The sequence below is a fragment of the Ailuropoda melanoleuca genome, chromosome 1 (assembly GCF_002007445.2).
Source record: "Ailuropoda melanoleuca isolate Jingjing chromosome 1, ASM200744v2, whole genome shotgun sequence".
NCBI lineage: Eukaryota > Metazoa > Chordata > Mammalia > Carnivora > Ursidae > Ailuropoda > Ailuropoda melanoleuca.
In genome coordinates this window covers 185,187,344-185,204,923 of record NC_048218.1, presented here as the reverse complement: position 1 = coordinate 185,204,923, position 17,580 = coordinate 185,187,344, and the positions used below count along the sequence as shown (strand labels likewise).

Here is a 17,580-nt window from a genome sequence, read left to right as displayed (position 1 = left end):
CCACAGCTCCTTGCTGACTAGTCTATGGAAATGCTGTCCTCTAGAGTTCTGCGAGGCACAGCCCCTGCGTGTCTCTTGACTCCTAAATACCTACTGCACAAGTTCACCTCTGTCTTCAAACTCAGACAATTCCATCCCTTCCTTGTTCTCAACTCATAAGACTTGTTTCCTACTTCACTGGAAAAATAAGTACAATAAGAAAGGCACTTCTTCATGTTATCCCATGTGTATACTTCTTTTCTTCCTTGCATACAACAAAGGCCAACTGCTCCGCTTGGGTAGTCCCACTACCTCTTGCTTACCACGATCAAAGCTCCAGAAGTTCTCTCTCTCTCTCTCCTCTGCATCAATTTCCCTCCTCTACTAGATCATTCACCTCATATAAAACATGTTATTATTTGTCTTTAAAGTTTTTATCACACCCACCCCTTCTTGGTTGTAGGTACTAGTCAATTTATCCATTTCCCTGTATACCAACACTTGTTTCCAATTCCTCTCTTAACATTCTCTCTTGAGCCAATCAGACTATTATTCCCCACAATTCTATCAAAACAGTTCTTAACATGGTGTATTAGTGTGCTGGGGTTGCCATCACAAAGTAACACAAACTAAGTGACTTAAACAACAAAAAATTATTTTCTCATAGTTAAGGAGCCTAAAAGTCTGAAATCACGGTGTCTGCAGGATTGCTTTCTTTTAAGACCTATCTTCTTGGCTCATGATGGCCACCTTCTTCTGGTGCATGCACACATCTGTATCATAATTTCTTCTTCTTATAAAGACACCAACGATGTCAGATTAGGACCCACTTATAATAGTCTCATTTTAATCTCATTCTCTTTTTAAAGACCTTATCTCCAAATACAGTTATATTCTGAAGTGCTGGGGGTTAGGACTCCAACATGAAATCTGGGAGACACAATTCAGCCCATACTACAGCCTCCATGTTGCTGAAACCCAAGGGTCAGTTGTCAGTGGCCACCTTACTTCATCAATCAACTAGATTTTATACAGTTTATGATTCAACCCTCTTTGAAACACTTTCATTTTCTCCCTCACTAGTTCTGCCTGCTTGTTTTCCTTGCCCAATTCCTCAACTTGATCACTAAGGTTTGGGATGTTCCAGGGCTCAGTCCTCAGAGCTCATTCACTAGGTGATATCATGCTGTCCCATATTTTTTTTTTTAGATTTTTTTTTATTTATTTATTCGACAGAGATAGAGACAGCCAGCGAGAGAGGGAACACAAGCAGGGGGAGTGGGAGAGGAAGAAGCAGGCTCATAGCAGAGGAGCCTGATGTGGGGCTCGATCCCATAACGCCGGGATCACACCCTGAGCCGAAGGCAGACGCTTAACCGCTGTGCCACCCAGGCGCCCCGTGTCCCATATTTTTAAATAACACCTTTATATGCTGAGGACTCCCAAATTCTCATCTTCAGCCCAGACTAAACCCTTGAACTCTAGATGGCCATATTCAACTGCCCACTCATGATCACAAAAACGGCATCTAAAATCACCATCTCAAACTTAATATACCCAAATTCCTTCTCCTTCCCCTTCCCCAAAGCCCAGAAGAGAGTCTGGCTCATTAATAGATGCTCTTTTTTTTTTTTTTTATGTTCAGTTAGCCAGCACATAATACATCATAAGTTTTTGTTGCAGCATTCAACGATTCATTAATTGTGTATAATAGATGCTTAATAAATATTTGCTAATGAATGAACACAAATATAACTAGCATTGTTTTATCTTTCTGGAGGAAATTCTCTCACTTGTGAATGAAACTATGACCTGCTAAATTATGACTGCTTCCTTTGCTAGTTTGTAAAATTGAGATAATGGGAAAGAATAGGATCCTCTTTGCTTCCAACAAGATTGCTTTGATGAATCCTCTGGTTAAACTTAGAATTGAGTCTTTATATAAAAATCTTTTTTTGAAAATTGTGTCTCCTACATTTGCATTTGGTATATAGTTTTCATCATAAAGCTTACACAGGGAGTTCTGAACCTACAGACAAACTTCCACCTCGCGCACATTTCCCTGTCAGATTGTTGCAGCACAGCTTTTTTCCGACTCTTAAGTCATGGAAAGGGTGGACTGACTGGATTTAAAGACATTGGGTCAGATTGGACATTCACCTGATATTTCCAGCATCAGAAATTCTTTTTTTTTTTTTAAGATTTTATTCATTATTTATTTGAGAGAGGCAGAGAGCACAAGCAAGGGGAGCAGAAGAGGGAGAGGGAGAAGCAGGATCCCTGCCTATCAGGGAGCCCAACTCGGGGCTTCATCCCAGGACCTCGGGACCACGACCAGAGCCCAAGGCAGACAGATGCCCAACTGATTGAGTGACCCAGGCACCCTCCAGCATCAGAAATTCTTTTTTGTTTGTTTGGTTTTTTTTTTTTTTTCAGCATCAGAAATTCTAAGAAAAAAATGTGATAAACATTTATCAGCTATGATTTGATTAAAGGTAGTTTACACCATCAACACCCCTTTTGTCTTTGGCCCAAGGGGCAATTAACATCTTTTATTCTTCTGTTCTTTGTGTGATTAGGTGTGAAGGTAGGGGCTGGTCTTAGCAGGATAATGGCATGAAGTTGGCATCTTTACCCTTGAGAAATGATTGTTTCCAAATTTTAGGGACATAGTCTCAGCAGAGCCGTACTTGTCTCTGCAAGGAGGGTTTAGGCAGCCTGTGAACAACTCTGAATTCTGGGATAAGACAAAAACAGGAGGCTTGAAAACTCTTGTCCTCTTTCTCTCTATTTCTCAATTCTTTCCTTTTTTTCATCTTCCTGTCTTTTCTTCTTGCATTTTCATTCCTCTAGTTCCTTGTGTTCCTATGCAAATCCTTTGGGTAGTATAGAGGTATCCAAGTTTTCCATGAAGGTTGCCACCATTGTTTGCATCCAGGGATGGCTGAGGAGTTACTGACCTTGGAGCTGAGAAAGATACAGAAGGAAACCAAGCGAAGGTCTCTCACAGCTCGTCTGTCTCTTATTCTTTTTTTTTTTTTTTTTACCATGTATCATTAAGATTTATTCCAAAACCTCTCTCTAAGGTACTTGACCTCTGAAAATATTACACTGCCCCAAAATTAGAACAAGGATACTTTCACCATGGGATGTCATTTATTAAAAACAAAAGCAAAATCACACTTCTTTTATATGTGTAGAGAGTCTCAGCTTGGGCCAAAGCAGGTCCTCTCTTGGAGTCAAGATAAATTTATTTATAACAGGAGCACCCCGAGGAGTGGCCGCAGGGCAGCCTGTGTGGACAAGGTCATAAATCCTCCCAAGGTTAGAAGGAACCAGATAGGATGTGTGCATATCAATAATTCTCAAACTTTATCAGGCATCAAAATCATCTTGTTAAAATTCAGATTCTTTGGTTCCACCCCCAGAATTTCTGATTCAAAAGGTCTGGGGTGGGCCCAAAAATTTACATTTCTAAGTATTTCCCAGGTGTTAACGATGCTGTTAATCCATTCCAACCTCGTGGATTGACATTTTGTCCTAGGGAGACAGAGACAAAGTAAATGAAACATCTCTGAGGCTCTGGAGTATTTGGCTTTGGTATCTTTTTAACTGAATCTCACAGGAGAAGGGGGGAATTATTCTCATCTATACTCAGAGTCCTCTACCCTGAGTGTTCAAAGGTTCTCAGGCATGGTGGATAGTGCCTGATCGGACAATGAAACAGATGCAATGTGTAGTACAGGTATGTATGTCACCTGAAACACACTTGTTTTGTTGTTGACAGTCACGGTGGTGGACTTTAACTTCTTTGGTCAGAGTTTTGCCTAAGGCCTTTGAGTGGCATCATTTTAGTATCAAATTATAGTTCTTGTACTTTCTATAATTTGCAATTTGCCAACTGACTGGGTACATGCTCCCAGGGTTTCAATAATGTGTACATTCAATAAATTAGAGACTAAACAAATTAATGCTATGATTCTTACTTAAAGAATGAGATAAAAAGCAAAGAAAAACATGACTTGCTTCAGGCCACAGAAGTTGGTGGCAGAATTAGAAATAGGAGAGAGAATGCTCCCTAAACTTCTGCACGGACCACATTAGTTACTATTAGATATTCCTTTAAACTGCTGACCGCTTTCAAGTGACAAAGATCAATTCTGACTATTATTGCAGGCTGCTGACATGAGAAAGAACATGTGTTGGGCTAACTGGGAAACATCTAAATCCACTGTTTTTTGTCAAATCTGGGATTGCTTTAACAAGGTTTGAAGGCACAAAACTCCGTAACAAGTCTGTGGGGGGAGGAGTTCTATTTTTCAGGAAAGGGAGCTACGAAGGAGAAGGCAGGTAAATAAAGTGTGCTGCTCATTTGGGGGCGAAGATGAAATCATTTCTCCCACAGTCTTTGAGGATGGATGCAATCTTCCTCCACGGAACAAATAAATACCAGGAAAAATGAGACTGTCACAGACGGAAAAGAAGCTTCCCCTCCTATACCTAGGGGCAAGAGTAAGTTAAGTCACCTCCAAAGCTGGGTTATCTCTGGATTTATGTAACACAAAGAAACTTTAAAAAAGGAATACAGACTATAAATCTTCATAGGCTCTTCAGGGAAGGCTTTGTTTACAAGCCACAGCCCTAAGTGTTGTATAATATGCAGGCTCTAATGTTAATAGATAATTAAAATGTGCATGGAGTTCGTGAACGCTTTGAAAATATGACACACATAGCATCAAACATTTCATTTGTAGTTGCAGAAAAACAGCAGCTTTCTAGTATAATTAATGTAGCAGAATTGGGGGTGATACTAGAAGAATCATATGCACATTCACAAATTCGGAAACTAGGAGAGCGCCACAAAATGCACATTGTGTGAATGCACTGAGGGATAAAACAGGTCTAAACAAGGCCATCTTCATACTACGGATGGATGAGAAACAGCTTCTGAACAATTGGGCACTTTCGTCATTTTCCAGCTGCTAAAAGTTTGTGAAATTAAGAGCTCTCCCTAGAGATGATGTTCACAGTGAAAATACATGTGGTGGTTTTGTAACTGTCACTACATGCTCGGGAATCTTCTCTACAGAGGTGGCTCTAACGCAGTGGATCTAAAACTGAGCGGCCATTTAGAATCAGGTAGGGTGATTTTTGTAAAACCCTGACATCCGGGCTGTGGCTGAGACAATTAAATCAGAGTATTAGGGATGGAGCTTAGGCCTCAGTGACTGATTTTATTATTTTTTTATTTTTACGGCTTTATTGAGGCATAATTGATAGGCAGTGGATCCTCAAACACAGGTTTAAACTACATGGGTCCACTCACATGCAGATTTCTCATAGTACAATCAATGCATTTTCTCTTCTCTTCCTTATGGCTTCCTTAATACCATTTTTTCTTCTTACTTTATTGTAAGAATACAGTTTATAGTATATATAACATACAAAATATATGTTGAATGACTGTGTTATCAGTAAGGCTTCTGGTCAACAACAGGCTATTAGTAGTTAAGTTCTGGGGAGTCAAAAGTTACATGTAGACTTTTAGCTACAGAGGGGGCTGGTGCGCCTGATGCCCACGTTGTTCAAGGGTCAACTGCACAAAAGCTACATATATTTAATGTGTATAACTTGATGAGTTTAGACATATGCAAACACTGGTGATATCATCACTACAAGGTAGTAGCCATATGCAACACCTCCCAGAGTTTCCTTGTGTCCCTCTGATTTGTTTTGTTTTGTTTTTGTGGTAAGAACACTTAACATGAGATTAACCCTCTTGACAAGTTTTGGATGCACAATACCATGTTGTTAACTATAGATTCCATGTTGTAGAGCAGATCTCTAGCACTTACTCATCTAGCATAACTTAAACATTTTCCTAGTGAATAACAACAACCCATTTCCCCCACTACCCAGTCCCTGGAAACCACTATTATATTCTCCACTTCTATGAACTTGACTGTTTTTGATATGTCATGTAAGTGGAATCATGCAGCGTTCATCCCACTGTGACTAGTTTATTTCATTTAGGATGTCCTCCAGGTTCACCCACGTTGTCACAAATAGCAAGATTTCCTTCCTCTTTAAGGCTGAATAATATTCCACTGTACGTAGATACCACATTTTCTTTATCCATACATCTGTTAATGGACATTTGGGTCATTTCCACTTCTTGACTATTATAAATAGTGTTACAATGAACACGGGAGTACAAACATCTCTTCGAGATCCTGATTTCAATTGTTTGGATATCCACCCAGTAGTGAGATTGCTGAATCATATGGTAGTTCTATTTTTAAGTTTTTGAGGAGTCTCCATACTATTTTTTATAGTTGTTATTATACCATTTTATAGTCCCACCAACAGTATTCCAATTTCTCTGAAGCTTCTCCAATGCTTATCTTTTTGTTTTTTAAATAATAGTCAACCCAACAGACATGAGGTGACAGCTTATTGTCATTTTTTTCTCTTTTTTCCTTCTTTATTGTGATGTTTTTAACCTCAGAACAAAGAGTAAATCATTTATCTTCCACACTTTCTTTATTGCTCTTTTGATTTGCATTTTCCTGATAATTAATTATGCTGAGCATCTTTCTGTTGGCCATTTTGCAGGATACAAAATTGATATACAAAACCGGCTGCATTTCCATACACTAATAATGAACCAACTAAAAAGAATATTAGAAAACAATCCTACCTACAATAGCATTAAAAAGGATAATGTACTTAGGAATGAACTTTTTTTCTATAGAAATAGAAAAATAATTCTAAAGTTCATATGGGACCACAGAAAAATCAGAATAACCAAAGGAAGCTTAAAAAAGAACAAACAGCTGGAGGCATCACATGTTCTGATTTCCAAGTGCATCACCTAGTTGCAGTAATTAAAACATGCAGCATGGTATCAGCATAGAGACAGACATATATACTAACAGAACGGAACAGAGAGCCCAGAAATAGGCCTATGCATACACAATCAACTGATCATTGACAAGGAATGGGGAAAGGATAGTCTCTTCAGCAAACGGTGCTGGGAAACCTGGATTCGCACATGCAAAAGAAAGAAATTGGACCCTTACACTAAAGGACACACTATACTATTGGACCTTATACGAAAATCAACACAAAATGCATTGAAGAATTAAATGTGACACTAGAAACTGTAAAACTCCTACAAGAAAACAGGGGAAAAGTTCCTTGACATTGGACTTGGCAACGACTTTTTGGATATGACACCAAAAGCACAGGCAACATAAGCAAAAATAGACAAGTTAGGACAGCATCAAACTAAACCGTTTCTATACAGCAAAGGAAACAACCAACACGAATAAAAAGGCAACCTAAGGCATAGGAGAAGATATTTGCAAACCAAATACATAATAAAGGGTTGATTTCCAAAAGGTATCAGGAACTCCTAAAACTCAATAGCAAAAAGCACATAACCTGGTTTAAAAATGGGCAAAGGACTTGAACATTTTCCCAAAGATGTCAGCTACTGTTTCTAAAGCTCCACAGGCTACTCCATGTACAGCATTACAGCTTAGGGGGGTCTCAGGTGAAACTCCTGTACGTAATAAGTAGCTCTTAGGTGGCCTACCTGTATTTACCCTTTTTTACAACCTGATCTGTCAGAGGAGACTTAGTCTATTCTATTGAGATTTTCCCTGTATGTAAACTCATTATTTTGGTAGTTACCAAATATAGGTACTATAAATATAAAGCAAACTAACATAGAGTTTGGTTATCTATTTCCTGGAGCTCTCTCTCTATTAGTTTCCTATTCCTGCTATAAGAAATTAGTACAAATGTAGCAGTTTAAAACAACACAAATTTATTATCTTAAAGTTCTGGGGTCAAAGTCTGAAGTGAGTCTTATGGGTCTAAATCAAGGTATCCAGATAGTTGTGTTCCTTCTGGAGGTTCTAGGGCAGAATCTGTTCCTTGCCTTTTCCTGCTTCTAGAAGCTGCCTAGATTCCTTGGAATGTGACTCTGATCTCTGCTTCCATCATCACATCTCTTTCTCCGACTCTCACCTTCTTGCCTTTTTTTTTTTTGGTAAAGATCTTTGTGATTACACTAGGTCCATCTGGAGTCCACCTTTTCCAGGATCATCTTCTTAGCTCAAGATATTTAACTTAATCACATCTGCGAAGTCCTTTTCCATATAAGGTAACATAATCCCAGGTTTTTGGGAGTCAGATGTATTTGGGGGCCACTATTTTATCTACAGTAATGTAAATAAACTATCATGTGATGCGACATGACCAGAGCATTATTGAATTTACATTATATTAAGCTGGGATTCGTTTTGCCAGTCCCACTGGTTCAAATACTGACCAACAATGCATATTCACAGCAGCACAGATCATGAGAATCTCTCTCCACAATGTCACATATGATTATAAGTCACCATTTGTCTCAATTTCAATGTATTTGTTCAAATGAAATGCCAAGTCACAACTTTTTTCCTAAAAAATAGCTGCCAATTTGAGCACGCTTATATTCTAGAATCCTTGCCAATTTCAGTTGTTTGAATGGCATAGGAATATAATCAGTGTGTATTCTCTATAATGCGAGGATGCTGGCCCTTACACTTATACCATAGTAGAACATATGGTGCTCTCGTCAGTCCTCCTTGTATTCATCATTCATTCAATAGATATTTTCTAAGTACCTACAAGGTGCTGTAGTGTTTCTAGTAGCTAAATCAAGGGACCCCAGAGATCACTGTATGGGATTCACATGCGCACACGGTAAAAGACACAACCTTTGAACTCCCAGCCCCAGAGAACATCAACCACTAGGCTATAGGGATTCATTTTGTACGTCTCACATTCAGAGAATCTGGGTCATTTGATTGATCGCTCTCACAAAGTGAGTGCCTCTGTGGGGTAGAGTTGTGCCATCTCTCAGGCTGCAGGCCAGCCTATCTGTGGCTGATTTGGACAGATGCTCATTCCTGGTCAAACTACTGTGGCTGATACTGTCATGTGGGCTAAAGCATGAGGACTGGACTTAAGAACCCCTCCGAAAGAGGTCTGGGGCATCACGAGCATTCTGAGGTTTCTCTGAGTGAGGCAGGAGGCAAGATGTTTAGTGTATCCAGGACAAAAGGCAGATGTTAATGCTGTTATTGCATATTTCACTTATTATCATTTCTTATCTTTCGCCCTCCTTACGTGTGGATACATTTCAACCCATTCATCTTTTAACTGCAAACTATTGTCATCTCACTTTTTAATTTTCTGATTCTTTCATTTTCTGGAGAATGCAAAGCAAATGCTTTTCTAATATTCTGTTTCCTAATGTGATTTTTTTAAACTATGGTTCACCTTTGTATCATGTATTGTGTTTTGTTTAAGAATTCTAAGCTTCATGTTGGATTACTTCTGTTTTCTCTTCCTTGAATGATTAAAAGTCTATAAGATGTGGTGCTTCTCATACATAAGGTCAATGACTTTTACTTTGTCTCTATCACCAACTAGCAATTGTTAGAATTTGCCTCCCATTTTTGAAGCCACTAATTAAATATTTGGTACCTATCTGGTATAGTTTTCCTGAACTCATTTTCTGAATTCATCCTCTACCTATATAGCTATGAATTAATTCCTAGATATTTGGAAGTCATGTGTAGCTTATCTCACGTCCAAAACAGTGCTCAAAGTCTACAAATGCACAGGTTTCTGCTTATAGGGATCTTTTCGTCTTTCAGTCTTTCAATCCCATCTTCATGTTCCCAGGTGTCATATATCACCATGTATTCACTTCCACATGAGCAGCACTGGATACTCAGAATTGTGGCTTCCAAATCAAGCTAGAAAAATAGCTAGCTTTGTGGGGGTGCCATTGGAACTGTTTGAGCAACTGGAAACCAAATTTGCCTCTAGGGAGAAGACGGAGGGTGAAAGGGCAAGGGGTTAAGCTTCCAAGTCCCCTGTAATAGTTCAGAGTGTGAACACAGGTCTGCTTCACCACAGACCACTGGCTGCTGAGCTCGAGCTCGGGACTTGCAGGGATGGGGCTTTGAGCACCATAGCATATGATGGGGCTAGCAGAGGCCATGGTGCAGCTGGAAAGGGAAGCCGCCGGCAGGTGCAGGATCCTCAGTAGGTGCCTGATAAATCAGACCAGCCAGCATCTCCTGCGGCCGGACTTGCTTGTGAGCCCACAGGAGACACTTCCAGAAATAACTCATGGGTACTTTACAGAGGGCTACCATTTTACAGAACCAGATTACACTAGAGTCAGGGGCATTTGAAGTTACTGCCATCGGTGACTCCATTGTTCCAGAATTCCAAAACAAAGAGAGCAAAGCTTCTAGGCTTCTCTATTCAGCAGGCCTACTTCTCAAAAATTGTTTTACTAGTAGTGAGGGGGCCCTCTTTAATCAGCTTGAGCAATGCCAACAGTGACAAAAAGAGCCTAGTCATGTGAGGAGGCAAAAAACTGATGTTGATGGAACAAGAACAATTCCCAAAGATAGAGAAAGCATATGCTCAAGGCATTGAAATTGGCAGAACAACAGCTAAGGATGCTACCCCTTCACTGCAGGGAGTGAAGTGGGGATGTGCAGTGATTTCTCGGAGCTGAGGAATTCAATGCGGAGTTATGAAAGTGGCCTGCACTGGATGCGGGTATTTGAAGATCTGGAATTCCAGCAACTTCATAGGTGGAAACTGAGAGTAAAGCTTTTCTTTATTATTTTTAATTTACACGCACACTTTGGTTGTAGCATCTATCCCCTGCCCCCTACAGAAGCCCGGCAGGCAGGGTTTCTGAAGTTTGCGTCGTTACAGCACTCAGTCAGCAGAACAGAAATAGTACCCAGGACATGAATCGACAGTGAAGGCCTTATCTTTCCTGCGGTTCAAATCTTAGGTTAAAAAAGTAAGGATATCATCTAAAGAAGATGGAAAAATAAGCTAAAGAGACCTCTGACAGAAAAAGAGCATGACGATGAAAGAAGTACGTCTTTTATGGCAATAATCAAATCACCTCAGGAGCAGGAAACTACATTCAAAACACATCTCCCTGCATCCAGGCCTGATAATAAACCAGCAGGCAAAGTATAAGCAAATCCTGCAGCTAGGAAAAAGGCAAAGTCAAAAATGAGCCGGGGAAAATCTGCATCTATAGGGAGGTATTTTCTTGCATGAGACAGTAGTGGGACCTGGAACCTACTCACTACCTGGAAGTTATTACAGAGATTCTGAGTCTGTGCCCAAGAAGATACTTGTGAGGGGAAGAATGGTGCCCCTCCAACTCACTGTCTTCTTCATAATCCTCTGGGTGCTTGAATCGTTGACAGCAATTATGCAGAGCAACTTAATTTTTACAGTGCTGGGCAGAGTGGGTGCCGGCCAGAAGGCTGTCATCATCGATGGACTTGATTCTCACCTGCCTGGGTATCTGCTGCTTCTGTCTACAGTGAGTGTCAGTGCGGAACAATTGTTGCTCCAATTTTAACCCTAACTATGTATTTTGGTATTTATTGGTCACTTGGGAGTTTACTAATACTCTTACTGGTTAACCAGCTTGCCTGCTGTCTTCCACTGTGTCAAAGTCTCCTCCCTAACCCACTCCAGCTTCCTCTGGCTGAGGCGGAGAATTTTGAGGTTCGTTCCTTGGCTGTTGCTGGATTATCTGTTGATTTCTTGTGTGTCAATCCCCTTCTCGGATGTTAGGAATTATATGAATGGGCACTTAGTCACCATGGGGCATTTCTCTACGAACAGCATTAGGATTGAGAGGCTTAAGATGTTTCACCTGTATTTTACCATCTCTTACGCAATGGTCACATTGGTTATTCCTTTCCTCCTGTTCCTGGCCTGCACCATCTTGGTCATGGCCTCCCTGTTCCAACCCGTGGAGCAGAAGAGCGCCACAGCACTGGCCACTACAGCTCCAGCATGGAAACGCACGCCACCGCCCTGAGCTCTCTTGCCATCTTTCTCATTTCCTTCACCTCTTACTTGCTGACCCTACTCATCTCTATTATGAACATCTCATTGGATAAGAGGTCCTGGTTCTGGGCCTGGGAAGCTGTCATCTATGCTATAGTCTCAATTCACTCCCGTTCACTAATGCTGAGCAGCCCTAAATTGAAAGAGGTTTTAAAGATAAGGTGCTGGGGCCTAGAGGCTGCCTGGGGCACAGGGTACAACAAGACCCCTGGGCAAATGGGCGTTGGCATTGACACGACTAAGGCCAATAACCAGCATTGCTCTTACAGTCCCCCATGTGATAGTGATACACCATAAATCCAAGCCACATTCTCCTTCAGCCCCACAGCCATCCATCTCTAATCAATCCTCTCTCCATTCTATGACACTCCTTTACTTTCCACAATCACCAAGTTGGTCCCAACTTTCTCATGACTTACATATATCTCCAAAGTCCTGTCTACCCCTGGAATCTGACTCCCAGTGTACTGTACACAAGAGAGCCAAAATCCTGATGCCCATAGACCATTTTTATTTTATCCTTTTCGTGACTGCCAATTACTTTCCACATTAATATGAATCCCTTCCCCACAAGAATTTATTACTCACACCCTGAATGCTCTCCATGCCAACCCTCAATCCCCTTTCCTAACTTTAGTCAAAAAAAGGTCTTGCCATCTCTCTCTGTGCTACTTCTGAACCTTTATCCAATGACATAAATTTCCTTGTTTCTCTACCAAACACTGTCCCTTCATTCCTTTAAAACTCAAGTCAAAACTTAACTCTTCTTTCATTTTCGTTCACCAAGGCACTACACTCTTCCCAGAATAGCAGACTACTTCGGAAGCCTGGGTTCATCTTTGAACCTCCCCAAATATTGGTAACCTAATTGGATCAATTATATATGGTTTCCAATGGCTGGATTCTTGCCTCTCTATTGTACTACAAGTTGGAATGAACTTTCTAGGAAGATTCCTAAATTGCAGCTTAGCTGGTTTTGGACATATAACCCAAGTGTCAGCTGGGAACTCTTCTTACTTTGTAAGATCTGAGTTATATTGTCTTGAATTTTCTATTCTTTTCTATCTGTGCTCTGTCATAGTCCGAAGGCCTCTTCAAATGGATAAGAATATGAGAACGGCATAGTCCTCAATTGAAAATCACCTATAGGACTTTCCTGTTCTCTAGAAGCCCTTTTCAGCCTCCTCAACCCCACATATTTCTCTCATTCTCCTTGCAAGGCCCAGTCTCACCTTCTTCCCATGACATCTCTTTCATCATTTCTCTCCTCTTCACCCTCACCCACCAGCAACAAAGTGTCTTGACAATAGCCAACTCTCAGGCCTTTGAGCCTCAGCTTCCAAGTGCTCCAGGCACTTATCCAGGTATTTTTCCCTAAAGACAGCTTCATCTCTCGAGGCATTCTGGTGCCAGAGCTTTCACCTTTTATATAAATTGGGCATGGTTGATGAACTGAAATTCTGGCTCTTCATTAGAAGGCTGAAATGCTTCCTGAGAGAAAACCGTCCAATGAGGGAAAGAATGCAAGTATCTCAAGCTAGACTGTGAATGAAAGACTTAGTCCCTGGAAGGGAATGGAAATTCTCGTCTGGTCTTGGTCTATCACTCCAATTTGTCTCCAAGTCAAGCCATCCCTTGAATTCATATTTGCAAAATAGAAGTATGACCTGAAGGACCACTTTTACCAGAGACTCTGTGCCAATCAGCCTACCTCAGCAGCACTGCTACTGTTGCCCAGAAAGGGCAGTGAAGTCTATCTTACCACTTCACAGCAGTGCCCGTGAGGCCTTGGCATTTCCCAAGCTCCGAGGCTCAACTACGGTAGAAGGTGGCTGGAACCTGATGGGCGCCATAATATCTGGAGAGCACAGTCATAACCCAATGAAAGGGGACTGAGAAGAAAAAAGGAAAATAAGAGGTAGATATTAACATTGTGTTATCTGACCAGATACCTCCAGGAATACTTGGGAATCTGGTTGGGAGTTGAGCTGCAAGGGTTTAGGATCCCAACAGAATAGGTGGGACAAGAGCCAGTAAAATTTGAATTACTGCCATTGGTCAATTGCAGTATCCACATCTTGCATGTTGTAAAATCTCAGAAAGCTGAAAGAAATGAAAAAATGTAACCTCCATACATGTATAAATAGAGAGGAGGGAAAAAAAAAACTTACTATCACACACATAGACACTCTTCCAGAAGCAGCTAAATATTTGTCATGTTCTGTCTTCTTTTGTATAAAGTGCAATGGAAAACTTATTCTAGATACACATAAGGTGTTAGAGGTAGTTGAGGGGATCCAGAAATCAAAAAAATAATAAAATAGAAACTGAAATAATAACTATCCCTTATATTTGTGGCACCTAATAATTCGCAAAGAGCTTTCACATACATTTCATCATTTCCAACCAAAAAGACAAGTCAAGATCATCCAATCCAACCCAGCTGGAAAACAGACATAAAAAGGTCAAATGAATTACCTAAATTCACACTGCTGCTTAATAGCAGACCTAAGAATCAAAGGAAAAGAAAAGGAAACCGAGGGATAAATTTTAAAGAAGCAAAGAGTTTTAATTTGGGAAAAGATGGTTAGCACTTACAAGGGAAATATTTTATAAAGAGTAACAGTGACCACATTTGGACCAAGAACAAGGAAAATTCTCCTTGAGAGTTGAAGTTAGCTAGAAATGAAATTCAGGCACCAAAGGGCTATGCACCTGTTTTGTCTGACTTTTAAATAGTCTACCCTATATAACACTCATTATTTTTTTTTTAATTTTTTTTACTTTTTTGAGAGAGAGAGAGAGAGAGAGTGAGAAAGAGCACGAGCTGGGAAGAGAAGGAGAACCAGGCTCCCCACTGAGCAGAAAGCCTGATGTGGGGCTCGATCCCAGGACTCCAGGATCATGACCTGAGCTGAAGGCAGCCGTTTAACTGACTCAAGCCACCCAGGTGCCCTTATATAATAGTCATTATTAACACTCATTAACACACATGCATAGCGTATATTTGCCTGATAACTCACAACAAACAGGGAGCAGAAAGATAAAGAAGGCTGTGGCCTTGGTTGTTGGAGCAAATGCTTAGAAGCCCATGGGTGGTGGCAAAGAATTTAGGCGGAGCCATGTGAGTGCTGCAGCCCGGCACCTGTATGCACACATATACCATCTATACACCCAAACTTTAGCATCTAGAAGGTAGATTCTCCACCCTTTACACAATGCCCCATGAGCTAATTTGTTGGGTAGTTCCAAGTGTGTTTTGGTAAGCCTGGTTTCTGTGTGCTCTCTCTGTGTACCTGCACGTGGAGCCAGACCCAGAGTCAGGGAAGATACGCGTTTGGCACTCAGGGCATTAGGGATGCCTGTGGGTCAGTAGGAGGGATCCTCAGAGGAGCTTTACCCAGTAGCTCATGGGCAGGCTTCCTGCTGGAGCCCAAAACACAGTCAGCAGTAACCCCATCCCTTTAAAGTCCTCTGATAGTTTTATGTGCCTGTTTTCTAATCTCCTCCCTACCCTGAGTCAGGGAAATCCTGCTTGAATACTTTGGGTGCCACAGGAAAGAAATGGGTCTCTTTACTACTGTCACCCACAGCTGGGGAAGCCAGGCACTCACTCAACCCTTTCTCTTTCTGCTGTGGCAGAGGTGGCCAACCTGGTCCTCTTACCTACGCCAAAGTGTCCAAACTCTTCTTTTTTTTCTCTCTCCGTGGAGCGCTAGAACTTCTCCTCTGGAAAACCCAGACTTCTGCAAAGACTCTCTCACCAGTGAGTGTCTCCCTAACTTGAGATCTACGTGTACCTAGACTGCAGCCAAAAGGGGCTGAAACCAGTTCACAGGCTCCTGCTGGCTCCATAGCCCAACCAATGTGTGTTTGCCTACTACCTGATCCACAGGTGGGCAAGCCTCCTCCCAGGATCCCACAGCTACCACAGAGGCACTTCTGTTTGTGAATGGATGCTGTATTTTAGTTGTTAAAGGAGGGAGGGGTGTGTGGGTGGGTCAGTCAGTTAAACGTCTGACTTGATTTCAGCTCAGGTCATGATCTCACGGTGGTGAGATCGAGCCCTGCATTGGGCTCCACACTGAGCATGGAGTCTGCTTAGGGTTCTCTCTCCCTCTCCCATTGCCCCTCCCGCCCTCTAAAAAAATAAATAAAATAAATTTTTTTTAAAAAAAGGAGGACATCTTATGCCTTTTTGTGTTGATGTCACTCTATCGACTCCTTGACAATGCAGCTTTCTACACATAAGACAATTAATGTTAAATGGTGATGATGACAATGGGATGATGAGTAACAACGCTGAACTCTGATGAGATGAGGAATTGCCTCAGATCTCATTTGTTCCATAAATGTTTGCCATCAACCTCGTGTACACTGCTGGGAAGGTGAAGATGGACAGGCAGCTGTATCAAGCCCTGCTCCTGGGAAGCAAGGGCTCCTCCCCAGGAGTTCGCACATGAGTTTTTTATCCACGTGGGACTGCTTAGGTCAGCTTTGACCCTTCTTGTTTCAAGAAAACCTACAGGTGTCCCACAACAGGGCAAGAGCTGAAAGGAGCTCAGTAGTAAGTGCCTCTCCCAACCCTACCAAGGGGGATCCAGTGCAAAAAGCCCGTCTTGAACAGGAAACAGCCTGCATTTGCACTCCTTTCCCAACAGAGGGCACCAATGGCCAGATTACAATAGCACCAGGCAATTAGACTTTAATTTTATTTTCCCCTCCACTCAGGGGTCCTATAAGAAAAAGCAAGAAGGGATTGCGCAGTGAAAAAATTGAATCCACACTTTCTTCGCTGCTGGTCTCCAACCTCTGTACTAGACCTAAGATAGGAGAAGAGATGAAGATTTTAATTAGATATGACATTAGTGTTGATTTAGTCTCTGTAAAACCTGAAAATGAGGCGAGACTTCGAAACCTGTGGAATCTGTAATGCCATCAAAAGGGTGCAAAAGGATGATCTCTGGAATATGTTTGGAGGCAGAGGCTGGAGAAAACCTTGTTTCTTTGGAGTTCAGTCTATTCGATAAATTTGTTACGTGAGACATGAAAGTCAGTAAGATGAGAAATACCTCTATATTTTCTTTGAGATTGCTTGTCCTGTGTTGTGTAGTACATTCCCTGTATGAAAAGACCTTGAGATAAATTCCTGATTCAGAAGGAACTAAACCAAAGTCCAAGGTAAAGGCCTACCTCCTTCCTCTTTTTGCCACCTGGGCCGCCACAGCTCCCTCTCCCTGAATCCAGATAGAGCAGCTTTAAACTGCACACTTGGTCAAAATAGTTTCCTACGGTACTCCTGACACAGAGTTCTGCTCTCCTGCCCATTCTGGTGTTGGTGTTTACTGTTAATGGTGTTATTGCTCTATTAATGGCCCTTACTGATCTTATATCTCAGTTGTAAATTGTGGCAAGTTCTTTCCAAAATTGGTCTTGTGAAAGATAAAGAAAGAGCAAGAGAAAACAAATAAAGTTTACCAGGGACAATGGAGGAGTAACATTGAAGCAATAAAACAATCTAAAAAAATAAAACATAACTGTATTTGCAAACCAATTTTTAAAAACTACACAGATTTACTTTTATTCCAGAGGCACATATTAAAGGAGAGCATTTAGGGGACTCTTTCTTGTAAA

The 17,580-nt window shown here is 41.2% G+C and overlaps 1 protein-coding gene across 1 annotated transcript; it reads left to right on the top strand.

The window, feature by feature from the left end:
• Nucleotides 1-11,230: 11,230 nt before the first annotated feature.
• On the top strand, nt 11,231-12,243 carry TAS2R16 (taste 2 receptor member 16). The gene is given in 4 exon segments (XM_002919026.3): nt 11,231-11,328; nt 11,330-11,496; nt 11,499-11,857; nt 11,860-12,243. Coding segments are annotated over 4 exon segments (1,008 nt in total).
• Nucleotides 12,244-17,580: the final 5,337 nt, after the last annotated feature.